Below are 22,477 nucleotides of genomic sequence, written 5' to 3'. Positions count from 1 at the left end.
CATTCAATAAGGAACGGAAAAACGGTAATGCAAAACGCGGCATTTAACACTCTTTTTTCCGCGGGCAAAGCAAAACGTAAACCAAACCCACCCACCGGAGCAGGCCACACAAAGCGGGAGAGATCCGCCATCCAACGAACCATTCACTGAGTCAGCCATATAAAATGCCAGCCCCTATAAAATGCTTACAAAATGTTGTTTTATATACCTATGGGAAGCCTTTTTGTCTCTCTGTTCAGCTTGCCCGCCCTTCCCACTCTCTTGCTCTCCTTTTGCAATCCCTTTTATGTGTGTGTGAGTGTGTGTGTGTGCGCTTATGCGAATTGCATTTTACATGTGACACACGTGTGCAACAAACACAAACCCAACATCGCTCGAAGCTATAGCGGCGGCAGCTAAAGACGGCGATAGGAACAAACGAGAGGAAAGGTTTACCATGCAACCAGATTTCAGTCCCAGTTGGGGTTACATGGATTCTTTAACTACTCTGAATGCAATTAGGAATGTAAATTCTTAGAGGAAGATTGAAAATGTCTTCCTTTAATGCTTCTTTTCCACTGAAATGTGTAATATAGAATCCATTTAAAAATGTTTATTTAATGTGAATTTCATATTTTCAGATTGAATCTATTTTCATTTAGTACTCTGAATTCTTTATTTTAGATTTAACCTACTATAATCAAATGTTAAAACTTATTTTTCTTAATTCCAAACGAAACTTCTGTTCTGATAAACGATTTAAAAGTTTTTGCTTCAGGAATAAATTTCGCTATGAACAATTATGGATTATTTTTAATATTTTTTTTTGTTTGAGCTTCGTTTCAAAATAAATAAATATAAATTTTAAATTTTGAATGTAACTTTTCTAAAAATTTCATAAAAACCATATTGCATTAAGGGTATGAAGAAAAAATCATAAATCGCTTTTACCGTCTTCTCCTGCATCTGTGTCCGTCACTCTTTTACCATCTTGTATGAGTGTGTTTGTGTTTGCATTTGTGTGCGTATGTGTGTGTGTGTGTCAGCACTCATTAGGATTAATTTTCCGGTTGCAGCTTGCAGAAGAGACACACCCAGTAGATAAACGAAAGGAGGAGGAAAAGGATGCGCTACGACTACGCTTAAGTGTTGAACGCGACGACAGGCTTTCCCACCCGCCAACTAACCAACCAACCATCCGTCCGTCTCTACGTCCGTTCGTCTGTCTTTTAGCCTTCATCTCAGTTAACAAAAAAAGCAACGAAGAAAAGTAAAGCAGAAATAGTTAAACTGCATAAAATTTAATCAAGAGCGTTGAATGTCAGCCCTGGCCCTGGATGGAGAACAGAGCAACGACGAGCAAAATGACATTTTATCATCCAAAAGGTGGGCACACAATAAAATGAATACGAGAGAAACAGACATAGAGAGAAGGATAGAGAAAGAGTAATAGAGAGAGAGAGAGAGAGAGAGAGAGAGAGTGGGATAGGGAATAGGAGGGGAGCAACCGACAACCATTTTGTGTGCACTGAAGGATAACCTACATTTTACTTTACAGTTTTTAGTTTGCCTTTTTTATGCACGTCTCCATGGTTGTTTGTGTGTGTGTGTGTGCATGTGACCAGACTTTATATAGAGTCATCTGTCCGTATGTATGTGTAAGTGTGGGTGTGTGTGTGTGTGTGTGTGTGTTACATGGCAATGACAAAGCAAAACTTTCCAATTAACTTTGATTAAAAAGTTGCCCACTATCGCCGCCCGTACAATGTAAACATGAAAAATTTGTTTGAATTAAACTGCAGCAGCACAAGGCGAAAGATGTAACAGAAGTGGTGGAGGTCAGTCGGAGGGGAGGGGTAAGGATGGGTGGGCGATGGGTGCGGTTGTGGAAGCGGGACTAGCACATAAAATCAATTTGCAATAAAATCAGTAAGTTGTATTTGTTCAGGTCAAACATTGTGTGGAAAAGAGTAAAGAAAGAAAAAAATCGGTAGCATACTTTCAGGAGTTTTTGGATTGACTAGGATCTTGACAAACAGAAGCGAATGATAGAACAAACAGTTTTATTAAGTCAGTTCTTTTCTCTATATAGGGAGTAGATGTTATAGAATATAAAACATATTAAATATTAATAACGAAAATAGTTTGAAATGGAATCGATTACGAATCCCTAACGCGGATTGGAAATTTGATTGGAAAGATCTAAGATCACCTAAAAAACTACCTAAAAACTGTGAACTAATGGGAATTGAAATCATTAGCCTTCATCCTTATATCAATATGCAGCAGGATATCGATATCTTCTCTGTGCAGTTTGCTGTGTCATACGGAAAATATTTCACTAATTTTGTCTAGTTTTGAAAATAAATGAAATAAGCGCATAAACGCATTGCACAACTCTGGATTATCATCATCGACGTCATCATTATCATCGATGCTGGCCACACAGACGACTGATTGTGCCTCAAAACCACATCAACCAGCTGCCTTGCCTCATCAACCACTCGCATCCCCCCGCCGTCTCCCCACATATTCAAAAGCCACATGATACACGGCAATGGCAACAATTGCTGGCTCTTTATGTGTCTGTTATTTGTTCGTTTTACATTGAATAAATTTGCCATATTTGTTTTCATTTCATTCACTTAAAAATGTTGCATTGTTTGCCACACGGGAGAGACAACCACAAAAGATAGTGATGAGTTGGCGCAATATTAAAATGAGTAGGCAAATTGTAAAAATAATAAACTAAAGATAAGTGTGATTCTTCACACAGATTAAATAAGTAATTGGAGTACTTGTCCATTAACAAAGTATTACTTAAACAATCAAAAGTTAAGTAATTATCAGATATATATCGAATTATTGCCAGTAATTATTTCTAAAATCAATTAAATAACTACATCAGATAAATGATCTTTGAACTTTTCAAGTTTTTATTGCTTACAAATATCTCAACTTGCCCATTATCCACTCAATCATTCAATTGAAACCACACAAAATGGCACATTCAATTACATAGCTCAATATAGAAAGATTTGATACTTTTACATACAGGTAAACCCGCAACACTGAAGCAGCAGCAATGGCACTATCTAGCAGCATGTGGCAAGTGCCCCAAAAAGCTTCTCCCCTTCATTTTTCCATACAAACCAAACAAATTGGGCACTTTTAGTGTACCAACCCGCACATGAACGAAAATTGCAGCCAGCAGAGACGAAGAGTATACGGAGGGGGATGAGTCCTAAAAGGCAAATCTGTTAGTTGGACAATATTGCAATATGTGTGGGTGAATGAGTGTACGAGGGTGTGTGTGTGTGTGTGTGTCATCTCCAAATGGAAACAAGCAGCAGCTGTTGCCAAAGCTGCATGTGTGGGTGGTTGTGGGCCAATACTAGAATCAATCGTATTGAATGATTGATAGAAATGTTTTTGATATACATTTGGCCATCTGCTGGCATATCGATCGATCGCTCGGAACGACAGAATCACGAGAAAAAAAAAAAAAATAAGAGAAATAACATTACACTCCATGTGTGTTTGTATGCGATTGTGCGAGAGCGCGTGACAAATTTTTAACGCACTGACGCCCCATTCGAATTTTATGCCGCCAGGCGAATTTTGTCCTACATGTCCCGCTCTCTTCCCCTGTCCTTCACCCTCGCTGGCTGTGGGTCTATAGGTAACTGTCTAATAATTTTGAAACCATTAAAAAATCATAAAAAAATAAAAATGGTGGCCATGGCGCAGGTGTTTCAAGCTTTGGGCTCTGAAAATGCTTTTCCAAGAATCGGAAGCCCAAAATTTAAAGACGTTTTTGATTTACATTTCCTGAGCGAATAACTCTCCAAACTCATTTTTAAACATTGAAATTGTGTTATTAATATTTTGAGGATTTTAGAAATTTATAGAAAATGAAATAATTTCTGGAAATTAAGTCATATTTAATTAGAGTTTTTGTTTTTATCTCTTAAAATATCTATTTTTGATGTAGGTACTTTACATTTTCGCTTTCTCATTCTATTCCAGTAATTCTAACGTGTGTGACCAGACCTAAATCCACAATCAAATTTACAGCCAAATTGTTTAGTTTTGTTTTTTGTTTATTTTTTTGGTTGCAGTATTTTATGCAGCGCTTCATTTGGTTGGCTATATAATGCGAGGGTTATCAAAAAAGTTAGCATTTTCCCAAACTAAAAGACATGTGACTAGATGTGTTTGTGATGATTATCTAGAATAACTATTTGTATGAGAAACCAATATATTTCCAGCAAAATATTCCAAGGAAAATTTTACAATTAGTCCTTACTAAAGGTCTATAAGGTTTGGCTATTCGATTCGAGGTACAAAGGTCTAAGTACATTGAAACTTAGTTCTTAGTTCAATAATCTTCGAACTAACAATAAGTTTGAATAAAACATATTACATTTCCGTTTGTATTAGTTTAAGTTTAGTAATAAACTTTCCAAGTGATAATTGTTTTATACGTTCGCTTGGAGTTTGCTTCAATTTGGGAGTCAACCCTCGCATTTAGTGTTTATTTTATATTTACTCTACGTTTTTACACTCCACCACAAGCTGCTGCCGCGTGAGTTGTTGTTATTTGTTTGGTTGTGCATAAATTGTGGTGTGAATGCGCTTTCATTTCCCTCTTCATGCCCGTGACTTTCCTGTGCTGCTCCTTTGCCATCCTTTTCCACTATCCCTTATCCAATAAACAACGTGACTTATCACATTGCGTAACTTGTGATTTAATTGGATTTATATACACGTACGTTCATTTTTATTACAACTGCACTTCCTACGCCAACCACCCGACAAGCCAGTCAAACTCGCTGGCTCATCATCCACCTACTAGTCATTCGACTCCCTCCAACTGCTCGTTGTGCAATCGGGAAATCGAAATCGCAATCGCATCGCCATCGATTGTGGTTGCGCAAAGTTTTTAATTATGTTTGCGGTTAGCAATTGGATTTCTTCCCAACGCCATCAGCCAACGCTCCACGTTTATACAACCCTATTTGTACGGGGACACATGATTGGCACGAACAGTGGCGTCTGACAAACGTGCCAAGGCCACGTTTGAACCGATATTAATCGATAATTATATGTAAAATTTCATTTATTTTAAATAAAATTGAACTAAAAGATCTACCAAGAACAATTTTAGCTGACGGGAATACTTTAAAACTGAAATTAAACACGATTCAGTTATGAGGTTTAAGAAAATAAGGCTTAGAGGCAGTGGATAATGGTGACCCCGACGATAACTACATACATTGTAACTAAAACTGTAGTTGATCGATTGTTTAATCTAAAAAAAAAAAACTCTTTGTTATTATTTTTAACTACGTCATTGCTTAACAAATTGATATGCTTAATTATTTTATATGGTCTAGTTGATTGTTAATAAATTTTATAATTTCATTTTTTCTGCCAGTCAAGTTGTTAACTTTGCCTATACGGATATTTATATACCCTTCCATTCTATGACCTTCAGGTTTAAATATTTTCCAATCTCTTTTAGCTGATAAAGATGATGATTATTTGTTTTCATTAAATCTGTATGGATGTAAATAGTAATCTGATCTTAACAAAACAGGTTTTCCCTAATGTAAAAACTTTTAACCGAAATGGCACTTATATGAAACTTAGCTGTATTCTTAGCTGTAAACTTAGATTGAAAACACTTTCAAGTTTTAGCTTTAAAGCTCTTAAATGGCTATACTTATTGACTCGGCTATTGACGCTGATTAAGAATAAACATACGTGGTTCCAACAATCTCCTTTTCTGCATTGGAAAAATCACATTTTCTAATATTCTTTGTCAGGGTATAGAAATTTGTTAAAGCTTTCATAACAAACTATTTAAATGTGATACAAAAAATAATGAAAACCCCAAATGAGTAGATAAATACACGGCGAAGAGTACAGGGAGAGAAAGAAAGCGAGAGAATATCGTAAATATTTGCAGCAGTAGTGAAAAGTTTGCCATAGTCAGACCAAATCAAATGGCCGCCAACATGGCGTATGCGTAATTATAATTATGTAATGCAAACAAGCAACGAGCATACAGAGAGACAGAATGAGAGTGGGACAGATAGATACTTATACACATACACACACACATGTCATTTTAATTAGCATATAGAGAGCAGCAAACATACTCACACACATACACACACACACTCAGCTACGCCAGACTCGAGACTCAATTTCAAGGCACTTGGCATTTGGACATGCCAGTTATAATTGTTCAACAGGCTTACGCAAATGGCTAAGCGGCCAAAAGAGGAAGTGCTGAGGGCGTGGGTAGGGGCAGGGCGGCAAGCGGGTAATTCCACGCGACAGTTGCGCATTCAATTAACGCAACACACACTCACACACACACACACATATACAGACACACAAACTTATACGAGCGAGCATAACTAGGCCATTTTATCGACAAGTTGTACATTTTGCTCGACATTTTTCGGTTGCGAAACATTTTCACATAGCAAAATCCACAAATTTTCCCTTTCAACTCACCGCCCAACCCGCTCCTTTGTACTGTAGCTATGTGTGTGTGTGAGTGAGTGTACATAATTAAAGCAATTCACAGTTTGAGCATTTAAATTAAATTAGAGGGGAGGTGCTTATGGGTTGGTTTGAGTTTTGGGTGACATCGTTTCACTTAAAGGCGTTTGACAGAGAGAATTTGCCGAAATTTGTTAATTGACAGATTGCTAATTATTACCTAATTATTATTTATGTGAGTTACGGCTGCAAGGTTTCGGTCTCCACTCTGAACTTTTCGGTTCATTGATTGATAACTTGATAATGGTGACCCCGACGCGGAGACATAAAACTCGTAGTTTTTGTATTTAAATGGGGTTGTTTTTATATGGCCAAATAAAACTTTCATTCATTTTGTTCGCTTTCTTTAAAGCTCAATCACATTTAACCTTAAACGTCTGATATTTTATGACTAGCTTAATGTAAAGTAATTTAACAGCTGATTGAAGTTATCTGTGAGCATCCAGGTGGAGTAGCAAAACGGCAAGTCAAATATTCAAATGTGTATTTCGTCCGACTGACTATAAACTCAAAATAGCAGGAAGCACAGCGGAACTGCGGCACTTTTTATAACTCCGTTGAAAGCTGCTGCCTCTGAACGGCTTTCAGTATTGCCAGTGTGCTTAAGTAAGACACACAGGAGAGACCGTTGAGGTGAGGTGAGGTGAGCTGAGGTGTGGTATGGTCTGGGGTCATGTGGGATCCACAAGCAATTGTACGAACAGTTGGCCAAATGTTCAACGAGTTCAACAAAAAACCAAAAAAAAAAAAAACAAAAAAATCGAAATGAAAAGTTTTCTCCGCCTGAAAGCAGAAAATATGAAAAGTTTTTTTTTCTCCTCCTTTTTTCGTAAATCTACCACGCCTCCAATTTTTGGTAAGCTGTATATATGTGAGTATAAATGTATATAGTGAGGCGTGTGGGAGTCGATGGGTGATAGGAGGAACTGCCTTTTTGTGATTAGCATAAAACTGCCAAAGTCTGTACGGGGGCGGGGACAGGAGGGGGCGATAGACCATAAACATTCATAGACTCATGTGTGGGTTAGATTTTTGGTCGAAAAATACTCGAAAAAGCTGCTGACTGACCACAGCAGGAGAGAGAAAGAGACAGAGTACGAGTTTACAATGCATCCAATGGGCCATCGACTTCAACTTCAGCTCGTTTGCATGTGTTGCGCTTTTGCTGGAAGGCGCTTACCTTCCATACGAGTGGTTTGTTGCATAGGAAGGGAGTTGGGTGGCCTTTTCGTTTTTTTTTTTCGTTTCGTTTTAGGTGGTGGCAATATTTGGCAAGCCTAAACCAGTTTAGTTGGCCAAACATTATCATAACTTGGTCGTTTGCAAGCCGCAATGGTGTGTAATCGTTTCATTTTTAAAACGTTTTTCGGCATTTACCAGTCGCTTTTCCATTCATTATTTCGTTGTAGCCTGTACCTACTTTAAATGCAGACTGTCTTTTTTGGTGCATAATAATCAACTTTCGTTTTCGTACAGCAATTTATAGCAAATTTACCCTTTGGGGGGAGAATTTCACCCTTTTTTTTTTTGCTTCTATTTTGTGGTATACTTTCCCCCGAAAATTGGCAGCAGGTGTCGTTGCTATGTAATTAATTTTATGCATAATCAAGCAAATACCTCAAAAAACGAGCCTATTAATTATAGTTTTTGCTTTGCCACCGAAAAAAATGACTTCATTTGACTGGGCGTGTAGACTCTGGCTTTTTGGGGGAAGCAAAATTAATTCAATGCGCTTAAATTTCACGTCTATTAGTCTCTGGAGTGTTACGCCAGTTTCTAATTTCCATACATTTTCTTTTTTCGTTTTTTTTTTTGTCCTGCTGCTGTGTTTGGCATTTGGGCCATGTGGCCATAGCCGCGGTAGGCAATTAATTTAGAATTTTAATACCCAAAAGTCGCAGAGAGCGCAAGAGCATGCAGTACCCCGACTAACTCAAACATTACTCTTCCATCCCCACCCCTCCACCGCCATTTATGTAGTAGATGGCTAATTGTGGTTTGCAAAATATAAACCCTTACATGACCCTGGACATTGCCTAGTTTTGGTTAGGAAATTAAAGTGAACGCTAACCTTCGACGAAAAGTCTGGTTAAATGTATGCCCACTCTCACACTGGCAAACATCTGCGTCAAGCAAATTTAATTAGGCAGAGGAATGCTGAAAAATGTGCGCCAAATGTTACTAAGCGAAAATAACTTTGAATTCCCTGCAAATGCCCACACAAAAGAATAAAGAACTTGAATTTAAGCTTTAGACTGATTGCCAAAACTTTTACAAAATACGTTCTTTAACAAAGTTGTATGAAACAGAAGTTTCATTTTCATTGAAGTAGCGAATAAAGGACATCCATTGTCTAACTTAAGGTTAAGTAGCTATGAAACCCAACTAAATGAAACAAATTATGGCACCGTAACATTGAAATTTAATTAATATGAAAAAATAGGGGTCACCACTCCACACTGAGCCGAAAACTACAAAAAATGTGGCACAAAGACGAATGTTTTTAATATTGAACTAACAGAAAGAATTCCCACCGCTTATATGCTTATGACAACAGAGCGTATACGTAATCATAAAACCAAGTTTGAATTGAATGGCTAACAACATACGAGGATTTGAAATATTTCTACTACTTTTTATGAATATAAATATTTTTAATGTATAATATATATATTCATGATGAATGACTTATTTCAAAAGTTTTCTTTCAATTTTCTCATAGAATTATTGGCATTATACATTATTTTATCTCATACATTATTGGCTAAAATTTTCATTGAAAATGTGTTTCATTTCGATTTACTTTAATTGAATTTCAGTTATGGATAAGATAAAGGTCATCTTTAGACACTATACTGAGTATCCTTGAACCTTGAAATACAAAATATTAGCGTCAGGGTCACAATTAATTAAATAACACTTTTATGGTATTGTCAAATAGCTGAAAATGAGCAAATAAATTCGACCTGGCCTATGTATGAGCATTCAGAGGGGGAGGCAACCTTCATTTTGAAGTTCTTTGGAGTGTGCATAATGCTTAAACAGTAGTGAATGAAGGCTGAGGGGACTGAGACTGGGACAGAAGCAGCAAGGCACGGGCCATTGCGTGGCCAGTTCTAACACCTTGGCAAGCGGAAACGGAAACTGTCAAAGGCACAACAAACAACGTAACGCAACAACGTAGAAGAAATAAAAACCATTAGACGACACAATTTACTAGGTCAGCAGAGCTGTTCAGGTGGCAGGGCAATAAAAACAGAAGAGGAATGCCAACTGACTAAAGTTCCTTGAGTGGAAAGTGGAAAGTTGTGTAAACAGTTTAAAGTGCAGAGCAAAATTTAATCAACAATGAGGCAAACAAAACAAATAAATCGTCGACCCTCCGAACAAAATTGAGACAATGAAAAGGTCTGTAATTTATTATGTGGTCGAGAGCTAATTACAAAAATAAAACATGATTTATGGGCCAAACGATAAAATAAGAAAGTTAACATATAACGACACATGCTGAGGAGAGGAGAGTGCGGCTTTCGAAGGACTGAACGAACCGAAGGAAGGAAATGTATAAGGATAGCGAGCAAGCAAACAACAATGAATGAAGCGCAAAGGGTGAGCAAAATTGGCGAACAAGGATCAACTTGTAGGCAATTATTTGTATATGATTTCGTATGCGAGTCTCGCATGCTGATATTTTAAATGTAAGTTGACAGTGCAGGAGGGCGAAGTGCGCACCAAAGAAGTTGAAGATTGTAAGCAGGAAATGAATTGGAAGTAAACTGCAAGCAAATCAATCAGGCAAACTTGCACACGCACACACAGAGACAGAGAGACAGAGAGGGACACAGATACAGACAGAGAGGCAGACAAAAGAAAAGCGAAAGCAAAGCCCATCATTATGGCTCATTAGTAAAGCAATTTTCGGTGTCTTTCGTTTCGTTCGTTCAGTCGCATTCTGCTCCTCCATTTCTGGCTCTGAGTGTTGTTTATATTGAATGCTGCTAATTTGCTCATAAGCCGCTTCTGGGGCCTCGACAAAACTATGCCGGGTCATTCACTAAGTCCCTAGGCAGGACTAAGCCTCACTGCTTATTACAAGCAAAAACGGCACAAAAATGAGGGGAGACACAAATCCAAAGAGAGAAATAACCCACGCACACATACACACGCAGTCGAATGAGCCCCCAAACATATACATACACACACAGAGCTCTTTGAGAACACATTTCGCTTCATTCCCCAACAATTCCATTCCATTTCATCTCATTGATTTTTACATGCAATTCTCTCGGGAAAACGGAAGCTTAGTTGAGGCAACCGAAAAAATAATTAACCGCAAATGTAGAGACAAAAATCTGCAAAACATCCCAAAAGGGATGTGGATGACCATACATACACACACACACACACACACACACACACATACAATGAGAATGGGTTAATGTGCCGGTGATGGTGATGGTTGGCGTTGGCGTACTTTAAGAACAACAAGATACACTCCGGAGCCTTGTTGATAGCCTTTATTGTTTCACATGTTGACAATGGCAGCAGAAGCAGCAACAACCACTCTTTACATAGAGTCCTGTCTTGGTATGTCCTCGTCTGCTCTGCTCTGCTCTGCTTCTCATTATGTGTAATGGCTACAACAGGCAGCAGCAGCAGCAGCAGCAGCAGCAACATCATCAACAGAAATGACAACAATGCTATGGAGAAAAAGAGGAAGTCATGAATGCAATCTACCTGCACATTTCCTTTCTTCATAGAGAGAGAGAGAGAGAGAAAGAGAAAAATGAATGGAAAGAGTCGGCTAACTGTCTGACTGGCTATTGCCCAACTAACAGTGACTTGTCCTCTGGCATCTCACAAAACAAAACACAAACAAAAAGACAACAACAAAAAACCATAGCCAAAAAAAAGGGCTGGGCCCATCATCTAACCAGATGAATTACAAAAACAGACATTTTAAATTAAATTTAAAGCTCTACAAATAAATGTCCTGTCATAGACAAATCTTACGCAGAATTTTAGCTAAAGGCACTTTGACGAATCAAACCACAAGATATAAACAATGAAGATATTTGGGTGATCCTTCTCGGGGAATGCTGTAACTAAGGAAACTCCTTCCTCTCTCATAACTATCGAAATTTTAAGCTGGTGAATAATTCTTTTCTGAAGTTTTTAAATTGAGTTATTCGTTAAAAAGTTTCGGCTCTCTCAGTTATACATAAACGTAAAAGTATAGTATATATACTTATAATCTTTGTATTAAACTATTAGTGCTCACTCGTCTGCAAAATATATATTTCAAACTTGTTTATAAATATATTTTTCATTCTTTAATCGATATTATTTTGTGTCTTTTTCTTTTTAGTATGGACTACACATGTCTCTTTTGCTGCAGCTTGGCTTTCGTTCTCTATTTGAATACACTTAATGCTGGTTTCGTTTACGATGACAGGTAAGAGGAAAAAATAATGTAATGTTTAAGCTTAAGGTGAAATTTATTAAAGTTGCGATAGGAAAAATCTTCAAAGACATTTCTAGTTTGTACTTAAAATCGAATTTCAAGCCAAACACACACATACACATACGTACGTACTGGGTCTGGCACTTACTGGAGTGGGGGCTCATAGCAAGGCGGCGCTCGCAGTGACTTGATGCGGCATTAGAGTGGCATTTGTTTATGCGAACCACAGATGGTAGAAAGAGCGAAAGAGTAAGTGAAAGTGTGTTTGAGAGGGAGAGAGAGAGAGAGAGAGAGAGACATAGAGCGGCATCATCGGTATTGGCCATGATATAGAAGCTGATGCTGTTACCACGAGGCAGCTGTCGTTGTCACGAACACCAAGCCAAAATCCTACAAAAGTCCGCCTGCCGTGCGTGCAAAAGGTGCGCTAGAATAGGGATCCAAAGACCAAAAGAATGTGTGTTTCTGTGTGCGTGCTTGTGTGTGTGTGTGTTGTTTGAGAGAAAAGCCAACAGCAGGATGTAGCCGATGATGTTGTCGTAGTCGTTGTATGTAGTTGCCGTTGACTGCGCTGCAATGCGTGCTGATGGTGACGGTGAAGCTCGAGCTAGAGAGAGCTAAGGCTGATGATGCCATCAGTGACATTGTCGAGGCATAGCATCCATCGCATACGACTTTGCTTTGTTTTTCTCACAAATATGCCAACACTTCGACCGTTCTATGGTCGGTTGTCGTAATGATGCCGCTACATGGCTGCAAATGTATACACGCTGAGCCCCACGTTGGGAGCCAATTTTAAAAATGGTTAAATTAAGCCCTCGCATGGGATGCGAAATCAATAAAAGTGGAATATAAAATATTATTACCTATTTCAATAAGGAACAAACTCAAATTATTATATATTTTCTTACTCTTGCAGACGCGCCATTCTTTCAAATGCGGATGTCTCAGGTGGAGCACCATGGCAGCGGAGCTTTGTCAATGATTTCTGGGGTACACCTTTGACGGACAGTGGTTCCCATGGTTCCTGGCGTCCATTGTGTGTGCTTAGCTTTCGCCTCAATTATTTGCTGGGCGGTGGTTTTGCCCCTTGGGGATTTCATTTGGTTAACAATCTGTTGCATTGCATAGCCACGGGTCTGGTGGTGCGAGTGGCTCGCACTCTATTGGCCTCGGTGTGGGCTATTCTGGCAGCCGGAGCCTTATTCGCAGCCCATCCCATACACACCGAAGCGGTGGCTGGTGTTGTGGGTCGAGCTGATGTAGCAGCGTGTGTGTGCTATCTTCTGACATATCTCAGCTATTTGAGGCATATGCGTTGGCGAGAATCGGCAGATCCACGTCAATGGTTGGCATTGGGCGCCACCCTAGTTTTGGCCCTGTTGGCCTTGCTCTGCAAAGAGACGGCCATAACAGCATTGGTGGTGTGTGGCCTCATCGATGTGATGAGAGGCCTAACAAGTGGACAGTTGGATAAGGTGAGTAAATTCCCTAAAGATATTTTTGTCGTTGGTAATCCTCTGGTTTTTACTTATTGTACGTTTTTTTTTAACTTTATGCGCTTTCCATAATTAGCAACGGCTGCGTTCTCTGTTCATTGTATTTGGCGTACTTGTGGCTAGTGCATATTATCGTATGGTTATTGTACCAGGACCACAAACTGCATTCTCCAGTGCTGATAATCCTATTGCACGCACTGCTTCCGCCTGGACGCGTTGGTTGACATTTCTCTATTTGCCTGTATTTAATTTGAAGCTAATGCTTCAACCGCAGACACTGAGTTTCGACTGGGGTATGGATGCGCTGCCACGTGTCACAACATTATGGGATCGTAGGAATGTGCAATCCGCGTGCTTCTATTCTCTTTTGGGAAGCGTGGCGTGGCGCAGTTGTCGTCGCTTGTTAAACCAAGGGGAAACGCAAAACCAGGGAGCAGCAGGAGTGGGTGCTAGTGGATCGTCTTATGCCCAATATCACATACAGAAGGTCAGTCGGAAGTCACGCTCAAAGCGTAAGCGACTGACCAACAGCAACAGTAACAAGTACCATGCCTTTGAGGCCACCTTTAATCATCATCATCAGCAGCAGCAACATCATCAAGATGCGCTTCCATTTACCAAATCGCCGATTGCCTGCAACGATTGCAACAATAACAACAGTAATTTTGTCTACACGACGTCGTCCGGGTCACCACCAAGCACCCAAACACCACCTCACCTAGTGCCGTCTTCCGTGTTTCGGGGTTCTCGAAGTAGTAGCAGCTGTAGCAACAGCACCTCCAGTTCCAGTTCAAGTTCAACTTCTAGTTCCAGTTCCACGTGCAGTTCCCTACTATATAGCACTTCGAGAACTGTCATTTCACCGTCGTATATTTTGGATGGAATGTCACCAACGAAACGTCATTCATGTATTTTGCTGATGTCATTTGCCTTCTTGGCGTTACCTTTCCTGCCCGCTTCAAATCTCTTCTTTTATGTGGGCTTTGTGGTCGCCGAGCGTTTGCTGTACCTGCCCAGTGTGGGTTTCTGCCTACTTGTAGGCTACGGAGTCTCCAAATTGCTAGCTTGCTCTCAGCTAAGTGGCACAAGGACACGTTGTGCTTTACTCTTAGGCTTTAGTCTGCTCCTTGGAGCGATGAGCTTAAGAACAATACGCCGCAATGCCGATTGGAGAGACGAGGAGAGTCTGTATAGGAGTGCAATTGCCATTAATCCGCCAAAGGGTAAGACTTAGATCCAGGAATCAAATGACGAATTAAGCTAATTATAAAGTTTTGTGCTCTCGTTTATCTATTGCAGCGCTGGGCAATCTGGGCAGCGTGCTAAGCTCGCAAGCCCGCTACGAAGAGGCCAAACATGTGCTTCAGGAGGCCATTAAGTATAGGCCCAATATGGCGGATGTACATTTCAATCTGTAAGTACTTACTCGTTCTCCACATTTTTGCTTTGTCGTTGTGCATTTAACGCACTAACATAGAATTCAGCATTGCATCTCAGTTATGAAACTGGTAATACAATGCCGAACAAGCCATCAAATGAAGCCCATTTTGCTCATCTTTTGTCTCGACTTTAGTTTTTTTCTCCCCCCATTTTTTTGCCCGAACCCATTTGCGTGCTGCAAAAGTATGCGCATTTCGTGCTGCATACTTTCCATAGAGCACAGCACAAATGCTCAACACAAAAGTCCTTAGCTTTCACACTCTACCAGTTGTAGTTGTAGTCGACGTCTGTCAACGTCCTGACAAACTCTGTTGTCTGTTCCTTCGGAATGCAACGGAACGAGACGCGACGAGACAACAACATAACGGGCCAAAGAATAAAACAGAAAAAGTGCCAGCACAAAACACTGCAAAAGCAAAAAACACGCGGAGTTGCGCTTTGAATATTCAGTGCGTCATTTTAGCAAGCTTTTTTTTTTTTGCTCATAGCTTTACCCCATTTTTTCTTTTCCTTTCTATACCATTCACTCTGCTCCGTCTGTCAACGTCAGATTAGTGTATGAAGTTTTTGGCCTAGCCCTTCCTACCAAGCTCGGTGTTACTTGAAAGCAGGTCACAGTTTTCCAAGAAGGGGGTAATCGAAAATCAATGTTGTTAAACCTGAACCGCAGAAACACTACGAGCATTTCCTGCATATCTTGTGAATTATTCACGATGATCAAGTAATCAGTAGCAATGGTGCTTAGGGCCCTACAAGGCGGATGGGGAGGAGCACTGAAAGATAATCCAAAAATCAGTAAGCTGTATAATTTTACATGCCTTTTTCCTTTTGCTCCCCCGCAAACCTTTCCACGCTTTGCGTCATTCGCAGGCGCTGTATAAGTGCTGTTGGCTTTTGAGAATAGCGACAGCAAACTAATTACATAAATTCAAGTGGAGACTCTAGCAAGTTTGTAGCTCCATCGTGCCGCTCTAATTAGTTTGAAGCAGTGGGACAAGTTCATCTATATTCGCAAAGAAGAGAAGCGTCTATTAATGTCAGCACTTTTACTTTTCAACTTTTTTCCAGGGGCATTTTACATCAGAATCAACAGGACTATGAGTCAGCCGTAGAGTGCTTTCAGCGTGCCATACAGTTCCGACCGAACTTGGCGGGTAAGAGAATCCTTTACCTTTTGATTGCTTTGATGACCTTAACCCTCTCTCCCTCTCTTTCTCTCTTGTATTTATCTTCATTAGTGGCCTATCTAAATCTGGGCATATCATTCATTGCCTTGGGCAAAAGGCAAGAGGCCATTGAAATTCTACAACTGGGCTCAAATTTGGACGGTGCTAAGGTCCGCGATCGTTTGGCCCACGATCAGGCTCGCAGTTCGGCCTATCTACAATTGGGTTCACTATATGTAGAGCAGGGCAAACTCCAACGTGCTTTGGCCGTCTATCGCGAGGCCCTCTCCTCGCTGCCCATCTACCAACAGCAACGTGAAATTTTATATCAACGCATTGGCGATGTCTTTGGCCGCCTACAGCAGTGGGATGAGGCTGAACTGCATCATCGCAAGGCCTTGGAACTGCAGCCCAATCAAGTGGCAGCCCATTTATCCTATGGCATAACTTTAGCCAGAAATGTAAGTAGTACTAAAGACTGTTTACTAGTTGGAAAAAAACTAAATTTTTCCCTTTCTTTATCGTTCACAGAGCAGTCGCGCTTCGGAGGCGGAAATGTGGTTTAAACGAGCCTTGAAATTGGCTCCCGAGCAGGCCAGCGTTTACCATCATTATGGTAAGTGTCATGATTATCTCTTCGTTTCGCATTTAAATCAATTTCCTTCTCACTTTAGCCGAGTTTCTGTCACTGCAATCGCGTCACCACGAGTCCGCTGTCTATCATCGACGAGCTGCCGAATTGGCGCCCAAGGACTATTCCTTGGTAGTGGCAGCTGCCACCGCATTGAGGCTGATTGAACGTAAAGTTGATGCAGAGTTTTGGTATAGAAAGGTGAGCGCTCGAATCGATGTTGATGTCTGATTACACGTTTAACTAATTCGCTTTTGTTTGTAGGCTGTGGCTTTGCGTCCTGATGATGCTCATGCCCATACGAATTTGGGTGCGATTCTTCATCTGTTGGGACGGACACATCATGCGGCGGCCAGCTACAAAGCAGCTCTGCGACTTCAACCAGGAGATGCCATCACGTTAGGCAATCTAGCCAAATTGGGTGTCACGAATGTTTAGCTAACTCTAACCTAAAGAAAGTTATTTTTATAATAAACCGTTAGATAACTCTACAGAATTTATACGAAGGACTTCGATACATATATTGTATATCAACAACTAGATCAGCCTGTAAATAAATATTAATCCCAAACCGCACCTTCCCCCCTCAAACCAAAAAAAAACAAACAAAAAAAAACCCAAAAACAAAAAAATTCAGCGACCAATAAAAAATTTAAACCAAATGGAAGCGGAGAGAACAATAATTAAAATATATCCAAATTGTGGGTAGGTGGCTGGGACTGTACCTACTCCTCCTGTAATAAGCTTAACAAGAACTATTAATGTAAATTATTGTAAATACCAACAAAATTAATGAAACCAAATATATATAGGTATATATATAGATATATATGTATACATATATTGACTTATGCCTAATCAATGTGTGGTGTGGCTTCTTTAATTGATTGTTTTGTTTTGATTTGTACATTATTATTGTCTATAAAAGTACATTTGTAATACATATTATTTTTGTTTTAAGCAAATTGTAAAAATATAACAAACAAAAAAGAGAAAAAAAAACCAAACACACAAAGAAGCATACATAATACACGAAATGGAGAAGTATAAAATAAATTGAACAGAAACAAAACCTATTGAAAATCAAAATGGTTATTCATTTCAAGGGCAAGGACATTTTATTTAATTCATTGAGGCTTGAATATATTTCAAATTTCCAAGTGATTATGTCAGTCAAGTAAATATTTTTTGTCTTTCCACATAATTAAGACCAGTTTGAGTTTATTTAATACTTAAAACGTCTTAAAATACCAGGGACAAACACAATCTGTGTCAAAATTTGTAAACCAAACTCGATGTTGAGAGGATGGGCATGAGGATGAGCATGAGAATGGGAGACGATACCACTTAAGCCGTTTGCCAAACCACAACCGAGCAGAGGAAATAAGGCGTTGCGTCTTATGCCAACTAAATCGTAGGATTATGAATTACAATATACTCCAAGAAAAGACCGTTTGCCAAGATGCTCTAGTTGTGTTGGCAAACTGGAGGATATCTGAAGGTTCCCAGCTGCAGTCATAATATTGCCACAGCTCTAAATGGCAGGCTCATGGTTCGTCTGACTCTGTCCTTTCGTTTTCGGAGCGATAAAGGTGATGACTTTTGACATGCAAACGGCTGGCAGAGGAGCAGACGGCAGCAGCGACCAAGTGCACTCTGGAGCAGCAGCAGCAGCAACCAATTGGTTTTGGCTAGTCAAGTGGAGGCTTGTGTTGGTTATTGTAGTTGTCGTTGTTGTTGTTGTTGTTCTAGAACGTGCACAAGGAGTGCCTTTCGAGAATGTATCAGTGAGTCTGTCCTTCAGTGTGTCAGTCCGTCAGTCACTCAGTTGCACGAGAACGGCATCCTCTGAAACGGTGTCATGTTGCCAGCCACTAAATGTGCTCGTCGTCAGCGACTGAGGAGCGAGAGAGAAAAGCATTGCTGCTCACTAATTGCAGGCGCCTCTCAACTCAATCCTTTTTGCTTTCTTCCCCGCAAACCTCTCTCGCTCTGCACCTCAACAGTTTTGCCGTCTGGCTTTCTTACAAAATGACTCGTTAGCTGGAGAAGCAATAGAGAGAGAGAGAGAGAGAGAGTGAGTTAAAGTAGATGGGGAAAGTACTGAAGTACTGGCGTTCAGTGCGCTAATTACTGACAGTCTCAGTGGCTAGTGGCACGCGGATTTATGACAAGACATCGTCAACGTCCACTCTTTCTCTGTCTGGATAAAAAGCCTTTAAAGACGCCCCGCCACAGACGTGGCGATGTGGAGTGAAGTGAAACCGTAAACCACCTGCCAAATGCACCCACGCCGACGCAACTAATTCAAGCTAATTATGGCCCCAAGCTACTTTTGTGTGCACTGAAGATGACGGACATAAAGAGCCCAGACCGGACCAACAAAAAAGAACCTTGTTTGATGTGTAAAACACACACACACACATAACACCAAAAGAAAAAACAAAAAAATCGCTTCGTAGTTTTATGTTTTAATTGTGGCTTACGTTTGATTTAGCCAAAGGACATACAACGGCCATGACAGGAGCAAAAAACAAAGGCAAACAAACATGATGCTGGTGCCACAGACACACACACACACACACACACACACACATACTCACATACAAAATTACACACAAAGTAAGCGAGACCATAGGAGTGTGGGATGTGGTATGAAAGGCCACTTTTATTTACAAGTGGGTGATGGCAAATCCAAAATCATTTGTTATTTGCACATTTGCCAAAAAGTAGAACGAAAAACTTTTTGTCTTTTTCATCCGCTTTCTATATCTTTCTCCCACTCTCTCTCTCTCTCTCTCTCTTTCTCTCTCTCACTCTTTGCTTGTATATCTATCTATCTCTGTCGTTGTGGCTCTCTCTTAAATCGTTCTTGATGAGGGTCAGCCTTCAAAATACTCCCGCCTGACCACTTCAAAAACTCTCAACTTTTTCTGTTTTCATTTTTTTTTTATGCTGGACAATAGATAAATTGATGCTGGTGCTGGCTGCTGTTGTCATGACTTATCAGTCACATGGTTAGATTAGAAATAGACGAAGACAGAAGACATGTGTAGCAATTTTGTGTTTTTTGCTTTCAAAAACGTTGAAGAACTTGTTAAATGTATTTAAAAGAGGAATATAAAAAATCTGGCTTAGGTGGTTCTTCTTGGTTTTTGGCGCCCAACGTTGTGACTGATCGTGGCATTATAACAAAAAACATACAAAAGGAAATTGCCAACAAAATGTCGAGCTGAGATGGTTGAATAGCTTGGTGTCCACATTATATGATTCAAGGTATATAATACTCTAGAAGCAGCTTGGATTTAAAACTAAAGCCTTTCTTTAATTTCAACTTTTCAGAAGAGAAAAAAAAAACATTATTATAATTTTGCGCTTCTGCTTTTTGCACTCAAGTGCAACTAATTAGCGTACGACTCACTTCTCATTTTCAGATGTTGGTGCCTGCTCTTCTGGTTTTTTCCTTTCGGTTTTTATTTTCTTTTATTGTTGTTGTTGTCTTGGTTCCTACCTACTTGACATGCAACAAAACGTGACAACGTCAACACTTTTGCATTCGCATAATAATCATATTGCAATATAATGGCGTGAAACAGCAACAACAGAAGAAACGCCTCATGCCACTTGCATGGGAAAAATGTTGTCTCTGACAGTTGACAGCACAGTTGAAGCTGCTGTTGGAACAACGACAGCAGCGACTACGATGTACGCGATTCTTTTCTGTCTCTCTCTCTATCTCACTCACTCTCACTCGTCTTTCCATTTTGTGTGTTTATTTTTTGTTTTTGTGACACTCTTTTCTGACTATTTTTGCTGTTGCATTTTGTAATTGCACAAAAATAAACTGACTGCCGTTGATGGCTCAGAATCTGTTGCATAATTTTGGGCGCTGGCGCGTGTTCAAGTGCTTAAGTGAAGAAACTGAAGTCTATGCAACTTTTTTTCGCCCTCAAATCTAAAAGTAAAATATGCAAATTTCACAACAATTACACTTGTTGTTTATAGCAAATTATTTGTCCTGTATGGCCAGACAATTAAAAATCAAAATGCCAAATTACACTTGTACATTCAACAAATTACATGGAACACACAGCAACAAGAGCCGCAGCAGCAGCCAAAGAGGGGAAACACAGCTCCAGCTGAACAAAATATAGAGACATCAGTAAACTAAGCTGACAGTAAAAAGTCCGTCCAAGCGTGTAATTAGAAATTATATCCAATTGCCCTGCGGCCACTCGAGCAACGAGCCAACCAACGTACGAACAATCCTCCTCACACACCATCTCCACCTTCCCTCTCGATTTTTGGTTTTTCCTAGATCGACCCTTACAATGCCTGTTTGTGTGTGTGAATGTGTGTAAAAATGCCTTTAGATTTTTCTCTATTTAAAGATGAACGCGTGAAGACACAACGAGATGCTCCATGTGACTGAGATATCTCAGTTATCAAACATACATTAGAGTTTAAATATTTATTGTTATAATTATATGGTATTCTGAGGAGGTTGATAAAACAAAGGTTATCCCGGAATTGCTTTGGTTGATTATTTGCATATACTAATATTTATAAAAAATTTGAACTTGCTAGTTGATGATCTAATCACTTTAAAGATATGTAAATAATTATTTTTTGTATATAATATTTATTTTTCCATAGCTTACCCTTTTTGAATTTCTTTTTTTTTCTTTGTCGAAAAGTAAAATCTCAGACCTTACTTCCTCTGAGGGAACATTTCGCTGTGTTGTACATTTTATATAGGATTTTTTTCTTAGATTTTTTCAATTGAGAATTGCTGTTTCTCTCACGACCACATCTCTAGCCATTCTCTTTTTTGTGTGTGTGCGTGCGTGTTCCTGACACTGCAAAATGTTTAACTGCACTGGCAAAGGCATCTGACTGACTTTCCGGTTTGCCGCCTGCCAGCCTGCCTCGGTCTGCCTATGGCTGCCGAAAACCCCTTTTTGGCAGCTGCCAAATTGTCTCTTGTGGTTGTCACACACTGCGTATTAGTAATGCGCCATACGCAGCGCCATTCTCTTTATTCCCTACATTCACCCAGTCACCCGACCTCAGTCCGTCCGGTCGTTTCGTTGTGTCAAGTGTCAATGTCTGTGCTTTCAATTACTAGAAATGTCAGACAAGTTGAAAATTAAATTCAGAATGCGTTTCACTTTGGACGTTTTCCGTGAAAAACTTTTACGCTAAACGCTTGTCAATGAAGCGTAAGTCAGAAAGGAAGTTCAAAAGGTAAACACACACCCAAACACCCACACACAAACACACACACACACACACACATCCACACTAATAATAAGCGCCTAAGAGTTGGCGCCCAACGTGGGGAACTTCGACTGCTTTTGTACTTAAGCTAAATGGCAAGCAAAGCTTAAACACAGCAGCCGAGCAAGCAAAGTCAAGGTGAAGAGCTGGCTTGAGAGAGTGTTGTCAATGAGTTTATAAGCCACTTTACAAACAAGCTAAAAATGTTTGGTGAAAAAAAACTTCGAAGCCATCTTAATAGCTAATAGAAAATGACAAAAGGAGTGCAAAATGCCAAAGAGATGAAAGAAGTAAGAAATAGAGAGAAAGAAAGTCCAAGAAAGTGGATTTACAGTTACTGTAGTTATCGATAAAGTCTTAAAGTTTAAACAGATACAGAGAGGATCAAGGAAGGTCGAGAATTTGAAATGCTAAAACAGGCAACTGTTAAATAATTAAG

At 39.7% G+C, this 22,477-nt stretch overlaps 1 protein-coding gene across 1 annotated transcript in view; it reads left to right on the top strand.

The window, feature by feature from the left end:
• Positions 1 to 17,394, top strand: part of LOC6644394 (protein O-mannosyl-transferase TMTC2) — a 28,855-nt gene extending 11,461 nt beyond the window's left edge. The window contains exons 2-10 of the mRNA XM_002066631.4: positions 11,927 to 12,013; positions 12,942 to 13,500; positions 13,598 to 14,744; positions 14,821 to 14,935; positions 16,030 to 16,115; positions 16,200 to 16,588; positions 16,659 to 16,743; positions 16,802 to 16,959; positions 17,023 to 17,394. Of these exons, the coding sequence (XP_002066667.1) occupies positions 11,927 to 12,013; positions 12,942 to 13,500; positions 13,598 to 14,744; positions 14,821 to 14,935; positions 16,030 to 16,115; positions 16,200 to 16,588; positions 16,659 to 16,743; positions 16,802 to 16,959; positions 17,023 to 17,196 (2,800 nt within the window). The 3' untranslated portion in view covers positions 17,197 to 17,394. The remainder of the gene's footprint in view (positions 1 to 11,926; positions 12,014 to 12,941; positions 13,501 to 13,597; positions 14,745 to 14,820; positions 14,936 to 16,029; positions 16,116 to 16,199; positions 16,589 to 16,658; positions 16,744 to 16,801; positions 16,960 to 17,022) is intronic.
• The last annotated feature ends 5,083 nt before the right edge of the window (positions 17,395 to 22,477 follow it).

The sequence above is a fragment of the Drosophila willistoni genome (assembly GCF_018902025.1).
Source record: "Drosophila willistoni isolate 14030-0811.24 chromosome 2R unlocalized genomic scaffold, UCI_dwil_1.1 Seg167, whole genome shotgun sequence".
Lineage (NCBI taxonomy): Eukaryota > Metazoa > Arthropoda > Insecta > Diptera > Drosophilidae > Drosophila > Drosophila willistoni.
This window is presented reverse-complemented; position numbering and strand designations above follow the sequence as displayed.